The 23144-nt window shown below is 44.0% G+C and overlaps 2 protein-coding genes across 7 annotated transcripts in view; one reads left to right on the top strand and one right to left on the bottom strand.

Annotated features, from left to right (window-relative positions):
* NSF (N-ethylmaleimide sensitive factor, vesicle fusing ATPase) overlaps positions 1-1922 on the bottom strand; it is a 160962-nt gene extending 159040 nt beyond the window's left edge. For both annotated transcript variants that reach the window (XM_082373826.1, XM_082373825.1), the window contains exon 1: positions 1808-1922. In XM_082373826.1, the coding sequence (XP_082229952.1) occupies positions 1808-1819 (12 nt within the window). In that variant the 5' untranslated portion in view covers positions 1820-1922. The remainder of the gene's footprint in view (positions 1-1807) is intronic.
* Positions 1923-9876: 7954 nt separating this feature from the next.
* LOC309619081 (ADP-ribosylation factor 2) overlaps positions 9877-23144 on the top strand; it is a 53712-nt gene continuing 40444 nt past the window's right edge. The window contains exons 1-4 of one of the 5 annotated variants that reach the window (XM_082373879.1): positions 9877-10012; positions 12448-12614; positions 15991-16101; positions 21232-21356. In XM_082373879.1, coding sequence (XP_082230005.1) covers positions 12467-12614; positions 15991-16101; positions 21232-21356 — 384 coding nt within the window. In that variant the 5' untranslated portion in view covers positions 9877-10012; positions 12448-12466. Of the gene's footprint in view, positions 10334-12447; positions 12615-15990; positions 16102-21231; positions 21357-23144 lie in introns of all 5 variants that reach the window. The other 4 variants (XM_082373875.1, XM_082373877.1, XM_082373876.1 and 1 more) reach the window with 4 other exon arrangements.

The raw sequence follows: 23144 nt of genomic DNA, 5'->3' as shown, positions 1-23144 counted from the left end.
TATAAAGAATGACCCACTCCCCCCCCTCAGGTTTCCAGCTTATTTAAGTGGAATGCATTGTGATGCCATTCACTGAAATAAGAAACCCTGTAAAAATACTAATTAGGTGGGCTAAGACCATGGGTTTGAATTTGAACAAGTTGAGTTTGAGGTGCCTTGGTTTTAAATAGTCAGTTTGACATACTGATCTGAAACTTAAATGACAGGTCTGCACTGGGAGTAAGATACTGAGAATCGTTGGCATCTAGATAGTAGTTGAAGCTGGGCTTAGAAGAGATTGCCTGGGGAGAAAACAGAGAGTGAGGAGACAGCCTTGAGGAATATCTGCATTGAATAACAGAGTAGAGGAGGGTGAGTCTGCAAAAGAGCAGCCTGACTAAAAACAGGAGGGAGGCTGATGCCAAGGGAAGAGCATTTTCCATGAAGGAGGCAACGGTCAACAATGTCAAACGCTGCTGAGACATCAATAAGACAAGGAATGAAAAATGTCAGTTAAGTTTAGGGGCGCGTTTCAGTGGGATGATAGGGCCAGAAATCAGGCTGCAGTGGGTTGAGGCGTGAGTAGGTGGCAAGCAAATGGGAGACAAATAAATGGAGACAAGATTTCTGGCTGTAAAGTGGGAAGAGAAAAGGTGACAGCTGTGGGAGTGGAGGGAGGGTTTACGATGGGAGAAGCCTGAGTTTGTTAAGAGGGAGCAGGTGAATATGGAGGAATGGGGCTCCTTAGAAGCGGGGGAGAGAATCTGAAGCACAGTTGGAGGGAGTAGCTGTAGATAAAAGGAGAGACTGCGGGGAAAAGATGAGAAAGAGCCTAATTATATGACCTTTAAGGTATCTTCTCACTCTAGAATCTCCTGACTTAACAATTTCCTTTAGGGAGAACATTTGCGTGTATGCATAATCTATGCAAATTTATTCAAATATTCCAGTAGAAATAAATCAGTCAAGCACATCCTTATCCCCTAATGACGCAGTTAACGTCCCCAGGTTTATGACCAGTGTAATCTCTGGGCAGGATCCATCCCTCAGGTTTTTGCTCAACGCACACTGCAGTACACCCTAGAACCAGCCTTATCTCCCCTCGCCAAACCCATACTACCCCGCGATCTCAGAGGCTAAAGGAGGAAGTAAAATTTAAAACCCTGAAACTACAACATATCCTGCTGCATTCGAAACGGCTGTCATTCATAAAAGGAAAACGCGACACTCCAAATCCATCCCCACTCCAAGCTCAAGGCATTTCTGCCTGAGCCGGCAGTGACACGTCCCCCAGATGGCCGGGGTTCTACATTAAAAGTCATTTGCACCCCCTCCTCCTTTCTCAAGACCTTTTATTGTGAAGAACCAGAATTGGGTTCCTTCTGGTCCCTGTCACAGCCCTCGCCCCAAAGCAGCGGACGGATCCCCCGCAGTTATTCCAGAGGCGGCACCTAATAAGCCCTCGCAAGAGGGTGCGGAGAAACCCCTAGAGCCCTCAGACCGGCCTGGGACGGCCACGAGCCTGCCGCTAGCTTGAGAAGAGAGCGGGACAAGCCCCAAGGGATGGAAAGGGAGGATTAAGGGAGACCTAGGAGACCCGGGTAGCGAGGGGGTCTCCTCCCTCGAGCTTCTAAGGGGGATGGAGTTTCTGAGGAGGGCTAATCCCCTGCCACCGCTCCCTCTTCCCAGCTTCTCTGGCCTGCCACCCCCTCCACCGCCCCGTTTGCTCAGGCTCATTCCCTTTCCCTGGGGCCGTCTGGACCTCCAGTTGTCCGTGAGCCCGGCACCCCCGCCTCGGCACCCCCGCGGCTCCGCGAACTGCACTCACCCGGCCCGCCATCTTCGCGGACACGTCCGACTCCGCCGCTGCAGCTCGGCGCTCTGCGCTCGGAAGAGCCCGCCCCCGCCGCGCGCGCGCCCGCTGCCCGCCCTCGCGCAGGCGCGCAGCCGTCTACACGCCGCGCACGCGCTTCGCCGCGTCTCCGATACCCCCGCCCTGCAGTGCATGCGCGGGCTCGACGGCAGCCCGGGGTGGGCGGGGCGGTGGCGCCATTTTGAACGCGAGCTGCCGGGGGCGGTGGGGCTTGTGGGTCTTTCATGTAAGTGTCTGCTGGCGACTTTCTTCAGGGCTCCTTTTGCGAATCTCATCACAACTGGCCGTTTGCGCCGGACTTTATAGGAAGTATAGGAAGGACGTTGATGCTTTTAATCACTGAGCCCTTGCTTATCTCTGCCCTTTAATGGCCTTTTAACTTTATGCTTCCAGACCCACTTAAGTGTGAAAATGTACGTAAAAGCACCCAGCGCGGTTACTGGCCTTACCCCCTGGGAAGATCAGTAATGTGTAGTTGGTTCTGAATTCAAATTCTGCGTGAATTCAGGCTTTTGTTTGTAGGCGGACGTGTTTCCTAGCTCCTGGAAGTAATCAGCCTTGGCATTTACATTTAGCTTATGTGTAGCCTGGAAAACTCAGGTTAAGATTTTCTTCAAATGTGTAAGTGAATTGTGACTGTATATCTTTATATATTAGTTTATTATTAAATATATTTATTAATAAAGGTAATTTGTATCTCTAACAACTTTTGTCAATTCCCAGTGTTCATTTTAGACAATATATACACGGTGGAATTTGAATAAACTATGCCCTAAATTCGGCCTTTTTTTTTTTTTTTTGACCTTGATGTTTCCTTTCTACCATACCATTTCCTCAGAATAGATAATAATAACAGCTCTCTACAAGAAGAGAGGTTCTCCCAAACAGGGTCTCTGATGATCTTATTGCCTCTACTATCTTATATTTCTCTTTATATTTACACAAGACAATAAAAAATGATAAGACGTGTTACCTTTTCAACAGTTAATTAGAAAAAAATAGTTCTTTCCAATATGAGGAAAGGAAAGAAAGACTTAAAAGAGCTGGGCAGGCTTTAGCGATTTAAAATGGAAAACTAATAACAATAAGTGACCTGAAGATGGGCAGGGGACAGAAGAAAAAAAGTCAGGTAAGTTTTGTAAACTCTCACACTGTACCTGAGAACCAGAGTGTGCTGTTGGACAAATCAGACGTTAACTAAATCATCGATGGATCAGAGTTTATCAGGAAGGACAGGGAACTAGTTGAACTCTGATCTATTAACTTGGAAAAGCTATAAAAATAATTAAAATAGATTGGGGAGTTGGAAGGCTTAGATTCTCGTCCTTTTCCTTGCTCTGCCACTCACTCCCCACCTCCCTTCACCTCTCTGAGCCCCAGTTTTCTTACTTGGAAAGTGAGAGGTGTAATTCGATGAGCTTAACAGGTTGTCTTACATTTTTTGATACTTTGAATCTATAAATCAAAGAGATTTTGCCCAAATAATTACCAGATCCAGAAGATGACATTGGCTCTCGGTACAATGATCTGACATTATTTCCAAGGCCAGAAAATAAGCAAATGTATTTATCTATACCACTGCTGTGTTGTCTTGCTTTGCTAGGTAAACTAGATTGCAGGTGAAAATGTATTCAATCTCTCCACCGAGGAGGAGTGTTTATCATCTAGGAAAGACAGGTTTGCTGGATGCTGGAGAGGTTCCACTGTGTCAGCTTACAAGCATAACTCCGCAGGATAAGGGACTCTGTATCCTCTCACAAGTGGTATAAGTTCATTAGAATCATGTGCACAGCCCTCTGCAGGGTCTACCAAAGAAATCATAAGCAGACATGAGCTCCTGCCCTTGAGGTGCTTAGCATCCAGCTGGAGGGGAGACATTACTCCAGGTTGTCACATGTCTGTGCATCCCGTCTGTGCCTTGCTCTAATATTCAAGGTTGTCTTAGAAAGAGAGTGGAACTGATTCTGCATCACCTTCTGAGCAATCCTTGTAGTTATGGTTGATAGACAACAAATATTTTTGCTGCCCCAAATTCATTCCCCTTTTTTTCTGGTCACAGCTACCCTGGTTCATGCAGCCTTGAAAGCATTGTCAGACAATGCCCCCTGCCCTCCCCTGGCCTAGGAGGGAGCACAGAACCCAGGCTCAGTCAATCAGATGCTCTCTCTCCCAAGCAACTACAATCTGGACCATCCTGAGGAAGAAAGACAGAAAATAGCAAGAGCTGATTTACCCCAATGGTGATATTCTGAAAAGACCATCCACTAATTATCTAGACCTGGAATTTACCTGATTTCTGTCTTTGGCAAAATCTGGTTGTCTCTCTTTGTCTTGATTTCTGTGACTTAATCAGTCTTTCCTTTCCTCAAAAAACAAAAAGCAAAACTAAACAAAACTCCCTCAGTTTGTCATTGATCCCTGAAATCCTTAATATACTTTCCTCTCACGGTGAGAAAATAGGTAAGACAGCTTACAATGATTTAAATTTAACCTAAAGTGCAAATGTCTAAGGTCATTTTCTAAGGTCTGGAGGGATTTTTCAGGGTAGAGGAGGTTGGTGAGGTGGGACTAGGGATAGGCTAAAAGAGGAAAAGGGAACTAGGTACCTGAAAGGTGAGGAGAGAAGATGGCGACATGATGAAATGAAGGTAACAGTGCCCAGGATAAAGAACAGTGAGGCACGTGGGGAGAGGGGTAAGGGTTTGACCAAGGTCAGCTCTTGCTGATTACAGCTACTCTGTGACCCATTGTGATGGTTAATTTTACGTTTTAACTTGGCTGGGCCACGGTGCCCAGATACTTGGTCAAATGTTATTCTGGATGTTTCCATGAGGGTATTTTGGGATGAGATTTACATTTAAATCAGTGGACTTTGAGTAAAGCAGATTGCTCTCCATAACGTGGGTGGGCCTCATCTAATCCACTGAAGGCCTGAATTGAACAAAAGGCTCATCTCCCCAGAGCAAGAGAGAATTCTCCAGCAGACTGCCTTTGGTCTTGAACTGCAGCTCTTTCCTGAATCTCCAGCTTGCCAGTGTCCCCCATCAGATTTTTGGACTTGCCAAGCCTCCACGATCACATGAGTCAATTTCTTAAAATAAATCTCTCTATATATACACATCCTGTTGGTTCTGTTTCTCTGGAGAACCCTGACTAATACACCATGTTTCCTGTCAGTGACAAGGAAGTGATTCCAGGCTTTTATGTGGTGAAACTTGGTATCACCTGTTGCTCCCTGTTAGGTAACGAGCATCTATAGGTGGAGGCCCAATTCAAAGTCTTGGAAACCCCATGGATATAATTCTATTGATATGTTCAAATTACGTCCAGTTAAACATCACTTGACAAGTGCTCCATTAGAATGGAGCTGAGTAACTTTGGGACATTCTGGTTGTAACAGTGATGCTTAACTAGGGGGAAATAGATTTCTTCTGTGTTTTGAGGAGTTAGAGCAATAGTAAGCTACATAAAACTGAACTGATTCACTGTTATCCAGTTTATTTAACAAAGCAATGTGATGTTTTGCTGATTTCCACAGTAGTCAAAGGAAAACTAACTTTAGTCTGTGGAAGCCTAGGGTTAAACAAATGGCACTGGGGACAGAAAGGAGTTTTAATCACTTCAAGGTGTAGGTTTCAAAGATCTTCCAACAGGACTGCATGCAGGAGTTTCGGGGAACAGCGCTGTGCATTGAATTCACCACTGCATTGTGACTGTCAGAGGGTACCCTCCAGGGGGTGTGTGTGTGCGCGTGTGCAAGTGCGTGTGTGACAAGGACCTGCACTGACCCCTCACAGAAGATATCCTTGTGAAGCAGACAAAGGTGGTCTTAATAAATCCTTTGATACCCTTCCCTCTGCACCTCCTCCTCTTTCCCAAGTTCTTTCAGCATTAATAACCTAATATATTACTCTTTCCAGGAGTGTATGCAATTTAAGAGAATATTGCTGGGAGCAATAAAAAAACAAATCTCTAAGGGTAAAATTGCAGCGACGGGGACGTCTCTATGTGTACAGCGATCCCTATTCTTGCCCTTCCAATCATAACCCACAGGTCGGCCACCCGTGTCCTCAGCCCAGGCTTTCAGAGAGCCCTGTTGAAAACTTGATATTATGGTCCCATCATAGCCAGTTTTAGGAAGATGAAGCTGCCATCTGTTTGCTTTCTGTCAGAGAAAACTATTTCCCAGAAGGATGGATAAGGCTAGAGAACAGAGCAAAATGGAGAAAGAATATAGAGTTTTTTTTAAAAGAAGGAAGACCAGCTGATGCAATGCAGCCTTTTAGCTGCAGTCAGGTATTTTATTGTTGGGTTATTTATTTATTTATTTTTTGATGAGTATGCCTTTTCTCTTTGGAGGATCAAGGACAAACACCTATAGTCACAGAAATCAATTCATTCTGGAAAGTCTGAGTGGGCAGGAGAGATGATAGAATCCTCCGTGGAAAGGAATGCACGTTGCTATGGAAACCAGCTGATCCTTTAGTGCAAGCCCCAATGCACTTGCCAGGCTGCATAACCCTGCATAATAAACATCGTGGGTCCAGAGAGCTGCCTGCATCTCTTTGAAAAAGAATCATTCAGATACTGGTCTGATGAGCTTTTATGCATCTCGAGAGAAGGAAGTCACAGTCTCCTGGGAGGGGCTGAGTTGCCTAGAACTTCAAGACACCAGAGGCCCACAAACCACATTGGGGGTGACTGTATTTTCTCCAGAGGACTCCTGAGAAAAAGTGAAGGGTGTCTTAAGGTTTCTCCCAAGGGCAAATTTACTGGAGAGGTTTGTTTCTAGGGCAAGGAATATGTACAGCAGGACTTTCCAAGGGAGGGAAAATACATCTCTCCAGCAGGAGCATGACCAGAATAGAAGGATAAGTTTAGTGATACTTGAGGGGAGGTGGTCCCAGTATACTGTGTTACATTTAAACTCTCTAAACTTAAATGTATTCATGTGAGAATTGGATGAAGTAATTATCATACAGTACCTAATACATTAAGCACCTGACCCAGCAATTATAAGGCAGATACTAACTACCACTACCAAGAGTGCTAGAACTAATACTAATAACACTATTAACCAATTTTAAAGTCGAACTCAGAGGCGGGGAGCTATCTCCAAATAAGATGCTTCTCAGGATGAAATTATCTCTCTGCTTCTCCCAAGAGCACTTTGTACTTTCCGTGCTGTACAAATAACATTATATTGATGAGAAGTGTTTTCTATTAAGAAAAAAAAACCCCACTCAATCAACATCACCATAAGCAATTTGTATTTATAGAGTTGCCAGAGTTTGAGCTTGTTAAATTTCCCCTGAGCACCAATCATGATTTCTATTATTCTATTACACTTCCTTCCTAATTATCAACATCTTTTATTTTTAAAAAAATAAGTTGTTTTGCCTTATAAAGTTAGTACAACGTTTTCTCACAATCACTTTTAAAAAAAAAATCACAACCTCAACTCCTGAATACAATCACTAGTAAGTTAGGTCTCTTTTTCTTCTAGCCTCCTCCCATGCATTCCCCATGGATATTCTTTTTTTTTTTTTTTGGCCAAACCAGCAGCTTGCGAGATCTCAGTTCCCTAACCAGGGATTGAACCCGGGCCCCTGGCAATGAAAGTGCTGAATCCTAACCACTAGACCACCATGGAACTCCCCCCATGCATATTATAAAAAAAGACAGCTCTTCCTCGGCTAACAATGTGGTTATGTCCCTAAAAACCATCATAAGTTGAAAATATCGTTATGTCGAAAATGCATTTAACACACCTTACCTACCAAACATCATAGCTGAGCCTAGCCTATTTTAAACATGCTCAGAACACTTACATTAGCCTACATTTGGGCAAAATCATCTGACACGAAGCCTATTTTGAAATAAGGTGTTAAATATCTCATGTAATTTATTGGATACTGTCTGGAAGTGAAAAACAGAATGGTTGTAAGGGTACAGAATGGTTTTAAGTATATCAGTTGTTTACCCTTGTGAACGTGTGCCTGACCCACAGACCTTGTGGAAGCTGTGTGGCTTCATGTTAGATGATTTTGCCCAGATGTATGGCATATCACTGGCCCAGAAAAAGATCAAAATCCAAAATTTGAACTATGGTTTCTGCTGAATGTGTACTGCTTCCCCACCATTGTAAAGTCGAAAAATCGTAAGTCAAAACTGTAAGTTGGGGGACTTCCCTGGTGGCGCAGTGGTTAAGAATCCACCTGCCAATGCAGGGGACACGGGTTCGATCCCTGGTCCGGGAAGATCCCACATGCCTCGGAGCAACTGAGTCCTGGCGCCACAGCTACTGAGCTTGCGCTCTAGAGGCCGCAAGCCACAACTATTGAGCCCTCGTGCTGCAACCACTGAAGCCCGCGTGCCTAGAGCCTGCATTCAGCAGCAAGAGAAGCCACCGCAATGAGAAGCCCTGGCACCGCAACGAAGAGTAGCCCCCAATCCCTGCAACTAGAGAAAGGCTGCACGCAGCAACAAAGACCTAACGCAGCCAAAAATAAATAAATTAAATAAATAAATTTATTTTAAAAACCTATAAAAAATAATACGTCATTTAATGTACAGCCCCCTCTGTCTCAAAAAATTTATATAACTGTGCTTTGACCTTTAACGGGCAGAACAGTTCTTGGAGCTTTCTGAGGGGCTGTTCCTGGGTTATGATCCTCAATTTGGCTTGAATAAAACTGTCCATGTCTTTCTTAGATCAACTGATTAATTTTTTTCGTCGACAACTACATGAAAATGATTAAATAAATCGGTATATCCATATGATGGGATATCACACAGCTATCAAAAATGTTTGTAAGAAAAATGTTAAACAATCTGGAAAATGCTCAAATTAAAATATTAAGTGAAAAAGACAAAATTTTACATATTCATAATCTGAACTATGTAAAAATTTCATGGAAAAATGATTGAAAAGGAATAAACCAAAATGGTAGCAGTGATTGCCTCTGGATGATAGGATGATGGGTGATTTTTTTTTTCTCCTCCTCCTCTTTTTCCTCTCTCTCTCTGGTGGGAAGTGTCTTTTTTTTTTTCCATTATACTTTAAAAAATGACTTTTTTTATAGTTAGGAAAAAATATTATAATTTTAAAGGAGTCATGTAGAAAAACCTCTCATATGTACTTGTATTTACCCTCATATATACAGTCATTGTGATCAGGAAAGCATTTGATTGAAAAGATTAAGCTGTCAGACAGACCTAGGCTTAAAACTCTGCCCGGCTACTTTATTTTCCCCTTTGTAAAATGGGAATAATAGTAGATTCCAACTAACGGGGTTTTATGGTCATGCAGGTTAAGTCCTTAACATATTTCCTGGCACATACCACGTTCAATGGATGTTAGTTTCTCTGTTTATGTACCATTAGGAACAGTTATGTACCATTTACGGACGTTTGTAAACTTTTTAGTGAACCAAGTTGGCATTAGGGGGCTGAGTTATTGAGAGTATTTCTCAGAAAGTGAGGACTGTGGTTCTGTGCGCCTGATCGCAGGTGCAGGTGGCTAGTATTTTCCCCAACTGTTGAAAATCTCTTCAAAAGCAGGGCGGCTGTCTAGCTTCAGACTGAACAGGAAACCTTCCTTATGCCTAATTTCGGTGTAGGTGTCTGGATGTTTCCCACACAAAACAACGCCCCAAACTAATTTCTACTTTTAGCTCAACCGCAGCAAATTTCCTTAAATATCACTATGAACTTGGCCCCGCCCACATGCCCCTACCCAGTTGGTCCGAATGGGGTTAGTTCAATCCTTTGAATTTTTCCGAGTTGATTGGCGGAGCAAACCGGAACTCTTTTTACTTTTTTGATTGGTCGCGCACAGCCTAGGGACGGGGCATATGGGCGTGTCTCGCCAGGACCCGGTGAGCTGTCATTGGAAGATGAAGCCGGCATTTCCAGAGCTTCGTGCCGTCGCCTAGGTCGCGAGGGGCGGGTCTCCTCGCTCCCCGGCTACTATTGTCCTTTACATTGGTCAGATTTGTTGTCACTCACGGAACCTCGCGCTCACTGGTACAAAAGCTCCAAGAGGCGACGGGTGATTGGTTGGTTACTGTTCCCGCCCCAAGCCTGTCGCCATTTCGCAGAGAAGATCAGCAATCCTAAAGGCAGTGGTATTCGTACCCGTGGTCAGTTTGGGGACCGGTGAGTCGCGGACTGGGGAGAGAGGGTTGCGGCACTCAAGGCCTGGCTGAATTTCCGCACCTTCAGAGGTCGGGAAGCTAGAGAGCAGCGGGTGGCTTGCAGAAAGGGGTCTTGTCCCTTCTCCGCCCTCGTGTAGGCCAGGGGCTGCGGGGATCGAGAGAGGCTTGGCTCGTCCGTCGCTGGGCCCTCCGCTCTCCCGGGGGCCCGGAGGTCAAGAGGAAGCGGCCTGGCGGCTGGGCAGAAAGGACACTCGGACGCCTTCCCCGGGGACCCAGCGCGCGTGCCTGCCCGCTGCGCACGCCCACTTGGCCACCCGTTCTGGTTCGTGTCCTGGAGATCTCCACGCAGTTCTCCCTGATGGACAGTTGGTGCTTGTGGTAGGGGAGGGTGAGCGTGTCAAAGAGGCGCCAGGGTCGCCGGCGTCTTCCAGAGGGTCTCTAGCAGCGCAGCGGGCTCTGGGCGCCTCTGGCAGATGAGTAGGGAAAAGAGGAAAAGAGAAGCAGGAGGGAGAACCTTGGAGGTGTACTGTAGTTGGGAGGAGGAATCGAGTATTTGCTTCATAGGACATCTAAGTGGGAAGTACCTTCCCTCCCCCAGAATGTTTCTCACTTTTTTTTCTCATCTGTGAGATTTATCTTTTTTTCGGAAACGAAGATAAGGAATCTTTAGTTTTGTCGCCCAACAAGATTTTGAGTGCCATAGTGCATTGGACTTCTATATACTTTCTATATGGCCCTTCTATGAATGATTAAAACATTCATCATTATTCTTTGGTTGTAGCAGTTCTCCTGTACCTAATTTATGTACAGGATAAATGCTCTGCTCCTTTTCTCAGGTCGTAGAATAAAATGGTGTGTGCTTGGACCTCATCCATGAAGTTAAGCTACTGTAGGACACAGTTGAGTTTCAGAGGTGGGCCTCTGGAACTTGGTGACCTCCCCTCTGAGGTCCCTAGGGTCCCGATGAATGGGAGATGGGCTGTCCTTGTTCTGTCTTAACCCTGCTCTGCCCAGGAATAAAGTTTTCCTATGGTTAGCAGTTTAAAGGGAAACAAGGATTTTTTATTTCTCTTTGAAGAATCTTTGTAGACTTCCAGGAACAAGGTTAGCGTTGTAGACAGTACTACTTTTAAGTCTTTAATTAGAATGTCAAGCTCACACTTCAAATAGGCTGATCTGTTAAAATTAAAGATGTAGAATAAATTTCTGCAGAGCTAATCTGTCTTTTTAAAAAATTTTTTATTTATTTTTGGCTGTGTTGGGTCTTCATTGCTGTATGCAGGCTTTTCGCTAGTTGCAGCGAGCGGGGGCTACTCTTCGTTGTGGTGCTCGGGCTTCTCATTGTGGTGGTTTCTCTTGTTGCAGAGCACGGGCTCTAGGTGTGCGGGTTTCAGTAGTTGTGGCACGCGGGCTCAGTAGTTGTGGCACGCGGGCTCAGTGGTTGTGGCTCGTGGGCTCTAGAGCGCAAGCTCAGTAGTTGTGGCACATGGGCTTAGTTGCTCGTCGGCATGTGGGATCTTCCCACACCAGGGCTCGAACCCGTGTCCCCTGCATTGGCAAGTGCATTCTTAACCAGTGCGCCACCAGGGAAGTCCCTAATCTGTCTTTACTATTGCCTTCCTTTATAGAATCTATCATGCACCCTACTGAAAAATATTGAATATTTATGCAGTTAGACGTCAATATAGTGATTACCTTTTGAGGAGTAATGATTGGGAAGGGGCACAAGGAGATCTGGGTCGCTGGTAATCATCTTTTTTTGATTTGGTTCATGACATTTCACTGAACTGTACATTATCATTTATGTTTTTATGTGTGTGAATTGTTTCCAAAAAAGCTAAAAATAAGAGTAAGGTGGTGGTCGACACTGGATGCTCTGGTGTCTCCTCTACTCTTTGCCTAGTTAATTTCTCTGTTAGCAGTGCAGTTTCCCAGTGCTGTATTTCCTCACCTCTGAAGTTTTTTAGATTCTTTTCTGGGTCTTGATACTGTCTGCTAGCCAAAGGCAACTACTGAATTTCTAAAAGGTGCTGATATTTAACCTGCCTTAAAGACTTTGCTTCACATGTGTGTAAAATAAACTGGTTCTCCGCTTCCTGAGTTCTCATTTCAGAAGTGTGAGTTGTGTCTGTTGTGACATTGCTTTCATACTTAAGATGACTAAAGCCTGCCACCATTGAGACTGTGCTTCACATATCCCACTTGGATGCTGCAGTGGAAAAGAGAATTTTTTGGCAAGGCATCAAAAGGCTTAATTGAGTTTCCCTTTGAAAACAAGATACTCTACTCCTTACTGGCCAAACTATACTTAAAATTGTTCAGTATTTACTAGGAGCCACCTCTAATGGAGACTTGTATTTCATGTATATCTCTTATATTTATGTTTCTATATCTCTGCAAAGAACAATTACTTGACTTGCCTTTCTTTTCCTTCAGGTCACAGAAATCAGTTACAATGGGGAACGTTTTTGAAAAACTGTTTAAAAGTCTATTTGGGAGAAAAGAGATGCGGATTCTCATGGTGGGTTTGGATGCCGCTGGAAAAACCACCATCTTGTATAAATTGAAGCTGGGAGAGATTGTGACTACCATCCCTACGATAGGTATGTTAACGACCTATGACAAGACCAGTTTACACATTAGTATGTTATACTTTTACATACTTCTTGCATTATTGAATTTTTTTTGGAAAATCTTGTCCGCCCCGAGAGGGGTTTTGAGGCCAGAACCAGGTAATATACAATTTCCTAATTGCTCCCTGTCCTCTGTGGCACATCGCTATGTTTACAGGGGAGGCATACGAACACATTTAGGTGGAACAAGTTTAACCGTATCTGCTTGGCAAAAAAAAGAAAAAGATAATGATTATTAAAATCCATCTTTCTTCCAGCTGGCCTTTCTAAGTGGAAGCATCTCTCCATACCAAGTATGTTCCTAGTGTTTAAAGATGTAGTATGATTTTTTTTTTTGAGCTGGTGGTCAAGTGAAGAATCTGATTTGTTCAAATGCTGGAGGACTATCTGGCGGTGTAGTTATTCCTGCGAACCCGCACTGTGTTTTGTCAGCTATTTAAGACTTTTGCAAAGGCAGGGATTTTTTGTGTTTTTTGTTTTTTACAAATTTATTTATTTTATTTATTTATTTTTGGCTGCATTGGGTCTTCGTTGCTGTGCGTGGGCTTTCTCTAGTTACAGTGAGCGGGGGCTACTCTTCATTGTGGGGCACAGCCTTATCATTGCGGTGGCTTCTTTTGTTGCAGAGCACAGGCTCTCTCTAGTTACAGTGAGCGGGGGCTACTCTTCATTGTGGGGTACAGCCTTATCATTGCGGTGGCTTCTTTTGTTGTAGAGCACAGGCTCTAGGCACTCAGGCTTCAGTAATTTTGGCTTGCGGGCTCTAGAGCGCAGGCTCAGTAGTTGTGGCGCATGGGCTTACTTGCTCTGCAGAATGTGGGATCTTCCCGGACCAGGGCTCAAACCCGTGTCCCCTGAATTGGCAGGCGGACTCTTAACTGCTGCGCCACCAGGGAAGCCCCTCAAAGGCAGTTTTGACAGAACTTAGTCTGTGCCTCATCAGCTGCCTCCAGGTCCAAACTCCTGAGCGAGAATAGCCTCCCCAGGATGGCATGTGAATGTCAGTAGTGTTCTGAATGTTGGATTAGGCACAGGAACCAACCGATCAACTTCCAACTTGGGCAGTAGCTTCAGAGATTGCAGCACTTAAAGGAAGAGGAAACCAGATGGAGAAAGTGTTCATACCCATAATTTTAAAAATATTATTAGTCCAAAATGAAAATAGCATAATTACTTGGTTTTCTCCAATTATAAAAATAATTCATGCTTCCATAATGTCATACATACAAAAAAAATCTAAACAAGTGTTAAAAAACACTGTGACTTTGGTGAATATCTTTGTGAAGTCATATGCATGCTGTCTTCCAACTTACTCTGCGTTAAACAATGTGTTTCCTGCCTTCTTTTTTACCCCCCTCCCCGCTTTATGTAGCTAATGCCAGCTCATTCTTTCCGTCTCAGTTTAAGCATCATTTCTCAGGGTCGCCTTTCCTGATCCCTTGGATGGGTTTTTCCCCTGTTGTAAGTTTCCACAGCAACCTGAACTTCTCAGTAACTCTGAGCACATTTGTCATTGCTTGCTCACTGTCTCTCTTCCAAAAGTGTGAATAAGAGCAAGAATCATGTCTGCCTTGTTCACCACTGTCCCCAGGTGCCTAGCCAAATGCATGGCACATAATAGATGTCCAGGAAATATTTGGTGAATGAATTGAATACTGATTTTGTGGTAGATTGTTAAACTAATGGCCCCAATGAATCATGCCCCTCAGTAGCCATACCCCTGTGCAGTCCCCTTCCACAGTGGTGCTGAGCTTGGCCGTGTGACTTGCTTTGGCCAAGGGCACATCAGCAAATGTGATTTACACAAAGATTTGATAAGTGCTGTGTCTTGGGGTTTGCTCTTTCGGAACACTACCACCAGCACGTGAGGTTGCTCAGTGCTCCTTGGGAATAAAAAGGCCACCTGGAGAGAGAGAAGTCCAGCCTAGCCCCCAAAGGACTCAATAGTTGAATGCATCTACAAGAGGAAGCCCAGGCAACCCACAGAATTGGGTAGGGGGGAAAATCATTGTTCTAAGCCACTATGTTTGGGAGCTTAAATAATAATCAGTACAGATCAACATCAAATTTTAGTAACTAGATAGTATTCCATTATGTGGCTATATGTTTAACAAATTTCCAGTGATGGATGGTTAGGTTATGTGCAACAGTTCTGTGTAAATGATTTTGAACTCAGCATCATTTAAAGATCAATCAGATGTGGCTGAGCTCACTAAAGAGACTGAGAAGGTACAGCCATAGAGACAGAAGGAAAATGGGAAGCCAGGGAGGAGTTTCAAGGAGGGGGTGAGCAGTAGTGTCAGATATAAAATCAAATCACATAAGAACTGGAAAGCATTCGTCAGATTTATTGACATGGTGACCTTGCTGACCTTGGCGAAACCAGCAAAACATGGTAAAGTAGAACTAAGGTGTATTGGGTGAGAGGTGACAAAGTTGGCACAGTGAAGGTAGCTAAACGTCTTAGAGAAGTTTGACTTTAAAAGGGAAAATAGAGGGTGGTAGCGCGTGAAGGTGTGGAGTCATCTTTTTTTTTTTTTTTAATTTTTTTTTTTAAGATTTATTGATTGATTGATTGATTGATTGCTATGTTGGGTCTTCGTTTCTGTGCTAGGGCTTTCTCTAGTTGTGGCAAGCGGGGGCCACTCTTCATCGCGGTGCACGGGGCCTCTCACTATCGCGGCCTCTCTTGTCGCGGAGCACAGGCTCCAGACGCGCAGGCTCAGTAGTTGTGGCTCACGGGCCTAGTTGCTCCGCGGCATGTGGGATCTTTCCAGACCAGGGCGCGAACCCATGTCCCCTGCATTAGCAGGCAGATTCTCAACCACTGCGCCACCAGGGAAGCCCGGAGTCATCTTTTTTGAAAGATGCAAAAGACTTAAACAGGTTGGAGATTTTGAAGGTTCCAGACAGCATGGGTGAATTGGATCCAGCACATGGGGGGATGGGATTGGCATTAGCTAGTTGCCCCCTTCCATTGCTCCAAGAGGGAGGGAGAAAAGTGTGGCTGAAGATGTAGATGAGTTTCTACAGTGTGTGGTGGTGGGAAGCAGAAGCAGTCCCATTGATGGCTTCTGTTTGCTCTGAAGTATGCAGGAAGAGCTGCTGGGAGAGGGAGGGGAGGCGTGAGGAGGGAGACCGGAGGGAGTGGAGAAGGTTGGAGACACCTGTCACAATGCACGGGGGAGAAAGCTGACCAACACATTCTGTTTTGTAAGCTATGGATCTTTGACTGGCAAGCTGCTTCGTAAATGAAAAGTACTGTCCAAATGTTAGCTGAAATTATTTTGAATTGTTGAACCAGCAAAAGTCTTCATTAAACACTTTCTCCATCTTCCCAATTTAGGTTTCAACGTGGAGACGGTAGAATATAAAAACATCAGCTTCACAGTCTGGGATGTTGGTGGCCAGGACAAAATCAGACCTTTGTGGCGACATTATTTCCAGAACACACAAGGTAAAGATTATCCAGTTCTAGCCTTGCAACCATTTCTGTTAAACGCACCTAAAGGTCGATGCTTGAAGCAAAACCTTGTGGTGCGCTGCTTTATTTGGACTGTCAGTCATTCTTTCTTTTCTGCTGACCCACTTACACTTACTGGGGAGGTTTCTTTTTGAGAAACCTTCCTTGAAAAAGTACTTGGGCTTTAATGCCTTATATAGGAATATCCTCTTAACCCAGAACGGTTAGAAAATGGTTGCTCTAATGAATTTCATCTTTTGGTTAATTGAAAGTTGTATGTGCCTTAGATGAAGTACCAATTTTTGAAGAACTTGAATTCAGTACACTCTTTTAAACCTGTGGAGAATATTTGAAAATCATGCCCATGGAGAGAAAGAAATGAACAGGGATGGCTGGAATCCTAAATCCCAGCATCCTATGTGGCCACAGTGCCTCCCTACGGCGCTGTTATTCTACAAGTGCTTGAATAAGCATGAATATCCCAGATCATTACCTTATTTCCTTATCACTGGTTTCTTAAAATTTGGGGTTTTAACGTGTCCCAGTCCCCCATCAATCTATTTGAGTTTTTTTCATTGATTATATTTTGGATAAATGATACCTTATGGAGTATCACCTGTCAAGATATCCGTAAGCTGTTTGTATAGTTTTTATGCCCTGATTCTCAAGTAGAATCATAACCACCTGGCATCTACATACTCATTCTAGAATTTATTTGGACTTTTTTAATTTTGAAGATTCTACTACCTATGGTGTTTTCATTGCATGTGTTTCATAGTAAAGACCCATATTTGTTGATCTTTTCAGACCAAATACCCGAGTCGACTGTCCCTTTATATTTTGTATCATTATTTTAGCTATTACCTTTAACACTTAACTCTATTTGTAGTTATTTCCTTAGCCTATAGATTTAGAATGTGTTTCCTCAAAATAGTGCATTTATCTTTTCTTTTTTCAGTTTTGTTAGTGGAAAATTTAAAGCAAAAGAGGAAAAGGATACATAACAAATCCCCACGAACTCATCACCCAGCTTCAGCAGTTATCAGCGTTTTGCCCAGAGTGTGTTACAGCAAATGCCAGACATGATGCCTTTTACTCATACATCCTTCAGTGTTTATTTCAAACTGATAAAGACTTTCTTAAAACATAATCTCCATGCATTATCACACTTCCAAAATTAACATTCTTTCTTTAATATCTGGTACCCAGTCCTTATTCAGATTTTTCCAGTTATATCAAATACGTCCTTTTCACATTTGATTTGTTTGCAAAGGAATCAAAGTTTACACGTTGCCTTTCATTGTTATGTCTCTTTAGTCGTCTTCTACTCAACAGTTTATCCCTCCATTTTTTTTCTGTCATTCCATCTGAGTCTATTAAGCTGAAATCCTTCTAAACAAAGAATCCCTTCATCAAATATTTGGTTTCTCTGAAATATAGTTTATATAAGAAAGGCAGGAAAAATATTTAATTCTTTCCCTTTATTGATTTTTAGAGAAACAACTCGATACCCTAGCAACTTTCCATGATGACTCTTAGATTTTTTTAAATAAATTTATTTATTTATTTATTTACTTTTGGCTGTGTTGGGTTTTCGTTTCTGTGCGCTGGCTTCCTCTAGTTGTGGTGAGCGGGGGCTACTCTTCATCGCGGTGCACGGGCCTCTCATTATCGCGGCCTCTCTTGTTGCGGAGCACAGGCTCTAGACGCGCAGGCTCAGTAGTTGTGCCTCACGGGCTTAATTGCTCCGCGGCATGTGGGATCTTCCCAGACCAGGGCTCGAACCCGTGTCCCCTGCATTGGCAGGCAGATTCTTAACCACTGTGCCACCAGGGAAGCCCTGACTCTTAGATTTTTATGTCTTTGTGTTTCAATCCGTTGCAGACAATACGCTTTTTGATACTCAGAGTGTCCATTTAACCTGGATTGGCACTTGCCATATTGGTCAAACTGTTGTAATTCCTCACCAATGATAAAAGTAGAAAATGTGGGTTTGAACCACAGCTCTGCTCTGAAACCTTGGGAAAGTTAGGTAATCTTTCCTGTCTCGATTTCCTCATCTATAAAATGGAGGTGAATACCTACTGTGCCGGATCATTTGGCTTGAATGAGATTAATTTTATAAAATGCTTAGTTCTGTGGTTGGAAGGTAGTGGGCACTCTGGAGCCTGTATTAGTCTGGGTTCTCCAGAAAAACAGAACCAGTATGATGGCTGGCTCTCCATACATGTATGCACATATGTTTTTGTGTGTATATATGTGTGTGTATATGTGATTTATTATAAGGAATTGGCTTACATGGTTGTGGAGGCTGAGGAGTCCCGGGACCTGCAGTTGGCAGGCTGGAGACCCCGGAGAGCTGATGATTAAGTTCCAGTCCAAAGGCAGAAGACACATATCCCAGCTCCAAGAGGAGTGAATTCTTTCTCGTCCTCTCTTTTGTTCTAATCGGGCCTTCATTGGATTGGACTAGAGCACACTGAGGAGCTCAATCTGCCGTACTCAGTGTCCTGATTCAAATGTTAATCTCATCCGGAAACACCCTCACAGACACACCCAGAATACTGTTTGACCAAATGTCTGGGCACCCTGTGGCCCAGTCAAGTTGACACATAAAATTAACTGTCACGGAGTCCAAATTACTAGAGGTTTTTTGTCCTCATTCTCAGGCAGGGTTCCCTTTACCCACCTTATTAAGAGTTGTCACACTCAGTCACCAAGTAGAAATGCCTGTTTGTTTTCAGTCTTCTATTTATAACAAGCCTAATTTCATTGAGTTTCAGTAACTACTGCTGTGATGGTGGGGAACTAACTGGCTATATTCTAGGACCTTGTGGTGGGTGGTTTAGACTCTTCATGAAATTAGCAAATGGGGACTTTTGAAGAATGGATTTGCTGTCTGGTGGGTCCAAACATTTCAGCCATTAGTAATCTTGGATGTTGCCCCTATTTTTCCTGCCAACTTCCCAACAGTCAGGCTGTCTTTTTTCATTTAAATTTTCTTCTCCCCACTTCTAAAAACAAATTACAGCGTACTATTCATTTGTAAATTTACCTTTTCTAGGTTTTCTTAGTTCAGAAGTGTAGTCAGTCTGATGGCTAGGTTCTTTTGTTTCTCACCTAAGGATCTAAATAAAAACAGTATAAAATGGGACCTAAATTTATAAACCTTTCTTTCTATTAGGAACGGCAAAGGGATAATACGTCAGCTTCCACCCTGTCAGTTTCGCATTGGAGACTAAGGATCTCCTCACATTTCAGGATAACCTCGTTTGCTTAGTTATGATAAGAGTCCAGAACTTACTGGCAGCCTATCAAATCTTTGGTGGGGGCGTTTGAATGTTCTTCATTTTTCTGGTCTGATGTGATGTAACAGACATGACTTTGAGTCTCATGTAAGCCCCAGACATTCAGAAGCTGTGGACACTCCCGTCTGCCAGAGTGGGCTGCTCCAGACAGCTGGTCAGGCAGCTGTTGGGTGGGCCTGGGAAGCACAGAGGGAAAGGGCCGAGGGCCAGCACAGATTTTCCCTCCTAGACATGGTGGTGCGATCTCAGTGTCAGAAGGAACCCAGAGGTCATCTCATTCCACTGCCCTTCCCGTCAGCAGAATCCCTTCTGCAGTGTCCCCAGAAGTTGCCGCTTAAGCTGGGCACAAGCATCTTCAGTGACAGGCACGCCTCCTGAGGCAGCCCATTGCCCCTGCATTTCTCTTGACTCTTTTTATCACCTTGACCTCCTGTAGTTTTACCCACCGATCTTCCATCTACTTAGAACAAGTCGAACCTCTCTTTATGTCACAGCTTCTAGATATTTGAAGACAGCTGTCAGTCCCCTCAGTGAATCTTTTCTCTAGGCAAAATATTTCCAGTTATATAAATTTGTTTTTCATATGACATGGTATCTAATTCCTTTGCCGTCCCAGTCATTCTTTGTCCCTCCAGTTCGCCTGTGTCTTAGAGTGTGGGGTCCAGCACCAACCACATAACATTCCCAGGATGTTCTGACTGACGCACTGTAGCCATCGGCTTTTTGTTGCCCGTGTTTTAGAAACTGAGCTGCTGTCACTACTGTTGATACAGCCTAGGATCAAGTTAGTTCTTTTGGCAGCCACTTCCCATTTTTGTCTCACAGAAGGCTTATTGTCAGCTAACCATCCAGTTGTTATTACCATTAATGTCACGTGGACTACTGCTAAGAGAGTCTTTTGCATCCTGTGTCTGGAATGTGTGCCGGATCCCTCCTGGGCACCTCCTCTGAGATCCTATCGGCCCCGCCTCTGCCTCCAGCCAATGTGGCAGTGACCAGATCTGTGCAGGTTTCAGCCACCTTTGCTCACATACAGTGTGGTGGTCCCTTTCTCTGACCTGTCTTTTGCTTCCTGGGATTTCTCTGCTGCTGTATAGTGTGGAATGCTGCAGAGACTTCTGACACCAACTACCTGGGGTTGGGCCGTACGTCACAGGTTAAGGGCACAAGACTCCCTCACTTCAGACACCAGGTGCAAATTCGGGGCTCCCCAGACCACCCTCACTTTTTTCCAGCTGTCTGCAAATTTGGCAGTTCCAAATATCCCCTCAGGTTCAATATTCATTAAAACAACTCACAGGACTCAGGGGAGCGCTATACTTACAGTTCTGTTATAGCAAAAGTATACAAATGAACCAGCCAAAGGAAGAGATGCGTAGGGCGAGATCTGGGAGGTACCACACACAAAGCTTGCCTCGTCCTCTTCCCACGGGGTCAGAATGCATTACCCTTCTGGCACATCGCTGTGTGACGTACGCAGAGCATTGCCAACCAGGGAAGCTTATCTGAACTTGGATGTCCACAGATTTTTATTGGGTCTTCATCATGTAGGCATGATGTAGAAATGAAGTGATGAAAAATAAGCCTAACCTTTTCTCTCTCTATTCTTGTTATTGTTAATCTGGTGAAGGGCTAGATGCCTCTGAAAAAGGCTAGCTGGGTGTACAGGAGGCTTCCCAACTCTGAAGACTATATATCCTTCCGTATTGATTGCTTTCAGTGAAACCACACGTGTAAGCAGGGAGAAGCTGTAAGCACGTATAAACAGCTGCCTTCCCAGGTTCAGACTACTAACACACTTGTGCTTTCTTTCTAGGTCTGATTTTTGTGGTCGACAGTAATGACAGAGAGCGGGTCAATGAAGCCCGAGAAGAACTAACCAGAATGTTAGCCGAAGATGAGCTCAGAGATGCAGTTTTATTGGTGTTTGTAAATAAACAGGTATGTCGCTGGCTTTCTGGATCCTGGGACTGAAAAGTACTGCCCGCTGCTCGCTTAAAAATAGCGATATCTAATTAGCTGCCTGCCTTCCTCTCTCCTGTCCCTAGCCTTTCTCTCCACCGCTTTGTTAGCATATGTCTTATATTCATTCACTCGCTCAACAAATACCAACTGAGCATTTACTAAGATCTAGGCATTGTTTTAGGTATTGGTGATATAGATATAGCCGTAAACCAGACAGACAAAAATCCCTGTGTTCATGGAGTTTATGTTCTAGTGGGAGGAGAGTCCGTCAATAAACCACATGTAATATGTCTGGGGGGAGTGTCGTGGAGGAGGGGGCAGATGTGGGGAAGGACTAGAATGCCTCTCTGATAAGATGACACCTGATAAGATGACACCTGAAGGCCAGCAGGAAGGCAGCCAGTGCGGCTGGGACGGGATTGGGGGTCGGGGGAAGCAAAGGAGGAGATGAGATTGGATCATATGGGGCCTATCCTTGGGGAAACTCGGCTTCTGTGTAAATATAACCAAGAGCAGTAAAAGAGGAGTAGGAGGAGGGTGTAGAACCATCCAGCCTCAGGAAGCTGAACTAAGCGTGGAAAAGAAGGCAGAATCCTCTGGAATGTACCAGCCTGAGATAAACCAGGGTCACGTTTTGACGTGTGTCCCCACACTTTCTCCTCCATGAGTACATCCGTTATGTAATCGAGATCGTACTGTTTTGACAGTGTTGCATCCTGTTTTGTCACTTTATTGAAGGCATTTTCTCTTGTCATCTAGCCCTTTGTAAACATGATTTTAAATGGTGGGTGGGTCATCATTCACTCAGCCATTACCCTGCCATTAGATTCGATGTCAGTTTGAAGTTCACTAGTGAGCACAATGGACTTTCATAAAAGAAAATGACATTTGTTCTTTTTAATTGTAAAAACAGAATATGCTCATGGTATAAATATGCAGACAGTTCACAATATCAAGTGAAACATTCTAGCCCCACTCTTCAGGGTAAAGCATTGTTAAATGTCTTATATTTCTTTCCAGAGATAAAACTTTCTGTGCCTATATGAGCAGTTATATGATTGTATTCATATCTAAATTCTGGAGATCATATTCAGCATTCTGTTTTGGAACCTGCTTCTTCACTTAGCATATCTTTGACGTCCTTCCAAATCATTGCGTCTAGATCTACCTTGTTCTTTAATGCTAATTTATTCAAATTTGGTTTGAGCTTACTAGTGCTAGGCACTTGGAATACATCAGAGAACAAGATAGAGATTCCTGCCCTGGTAAAGTTTGCATTCTAGTTACGAGAGGCAGATAATAAACACACTAAGTAAGTCAATGTTATAATATAGTAACTTGTGGTGAGGGCTGTAGGCAGAGCAGGACAGTTAGGAGGGGTCACGGGGGGCTCAGGTCACGAAGGCCTTGCAGAGCATCCTGAGGACTCGGGCTGTTACCCTGAGAGAGGCGGAGAGGTCACGGGGCTTTGATAGAAGAATGCCTTGATCTGACTTTCACTGACTGCCGGGTTGTGTTTAGACTCTTTGGGAGCAAGAGCAGAAGCTTGGAGACCAGTTTGGAAGTAATTTCAGTAACCCAAGTGAGAAGTGATGGCGGTGGGATCAGGGTATAGCTGTGCAGGTGGTGAGAAGTGGTCAGATTCTGGATATATTTTGAGGGTAGAGCTGGTGGGATTTCCTCGTGTGGAGTTTGTGAGAGGAGAGGGAGAGAGAGAGAGAGAGAGAGAGAGAGAGAGAGAGAGAAAATTAAGGATGATTTCAA

Source organism: Balaenoptera borealis (assembly GCF_965194805.1).
Source record: "Balaenoptera borealis genome assembly, chromosome: 20".
NCBI classification, from domain to species: domain Eukaryota; kingdom Metazoa; phylum Chordata; class Mammalia; order Artiodactyla; family Balaenopteridae; genus Balaenoptera; species Balaenoptera borealis.
This window is presented reverse-complemented; position numbering and strand designations above follow the sequence as displayed.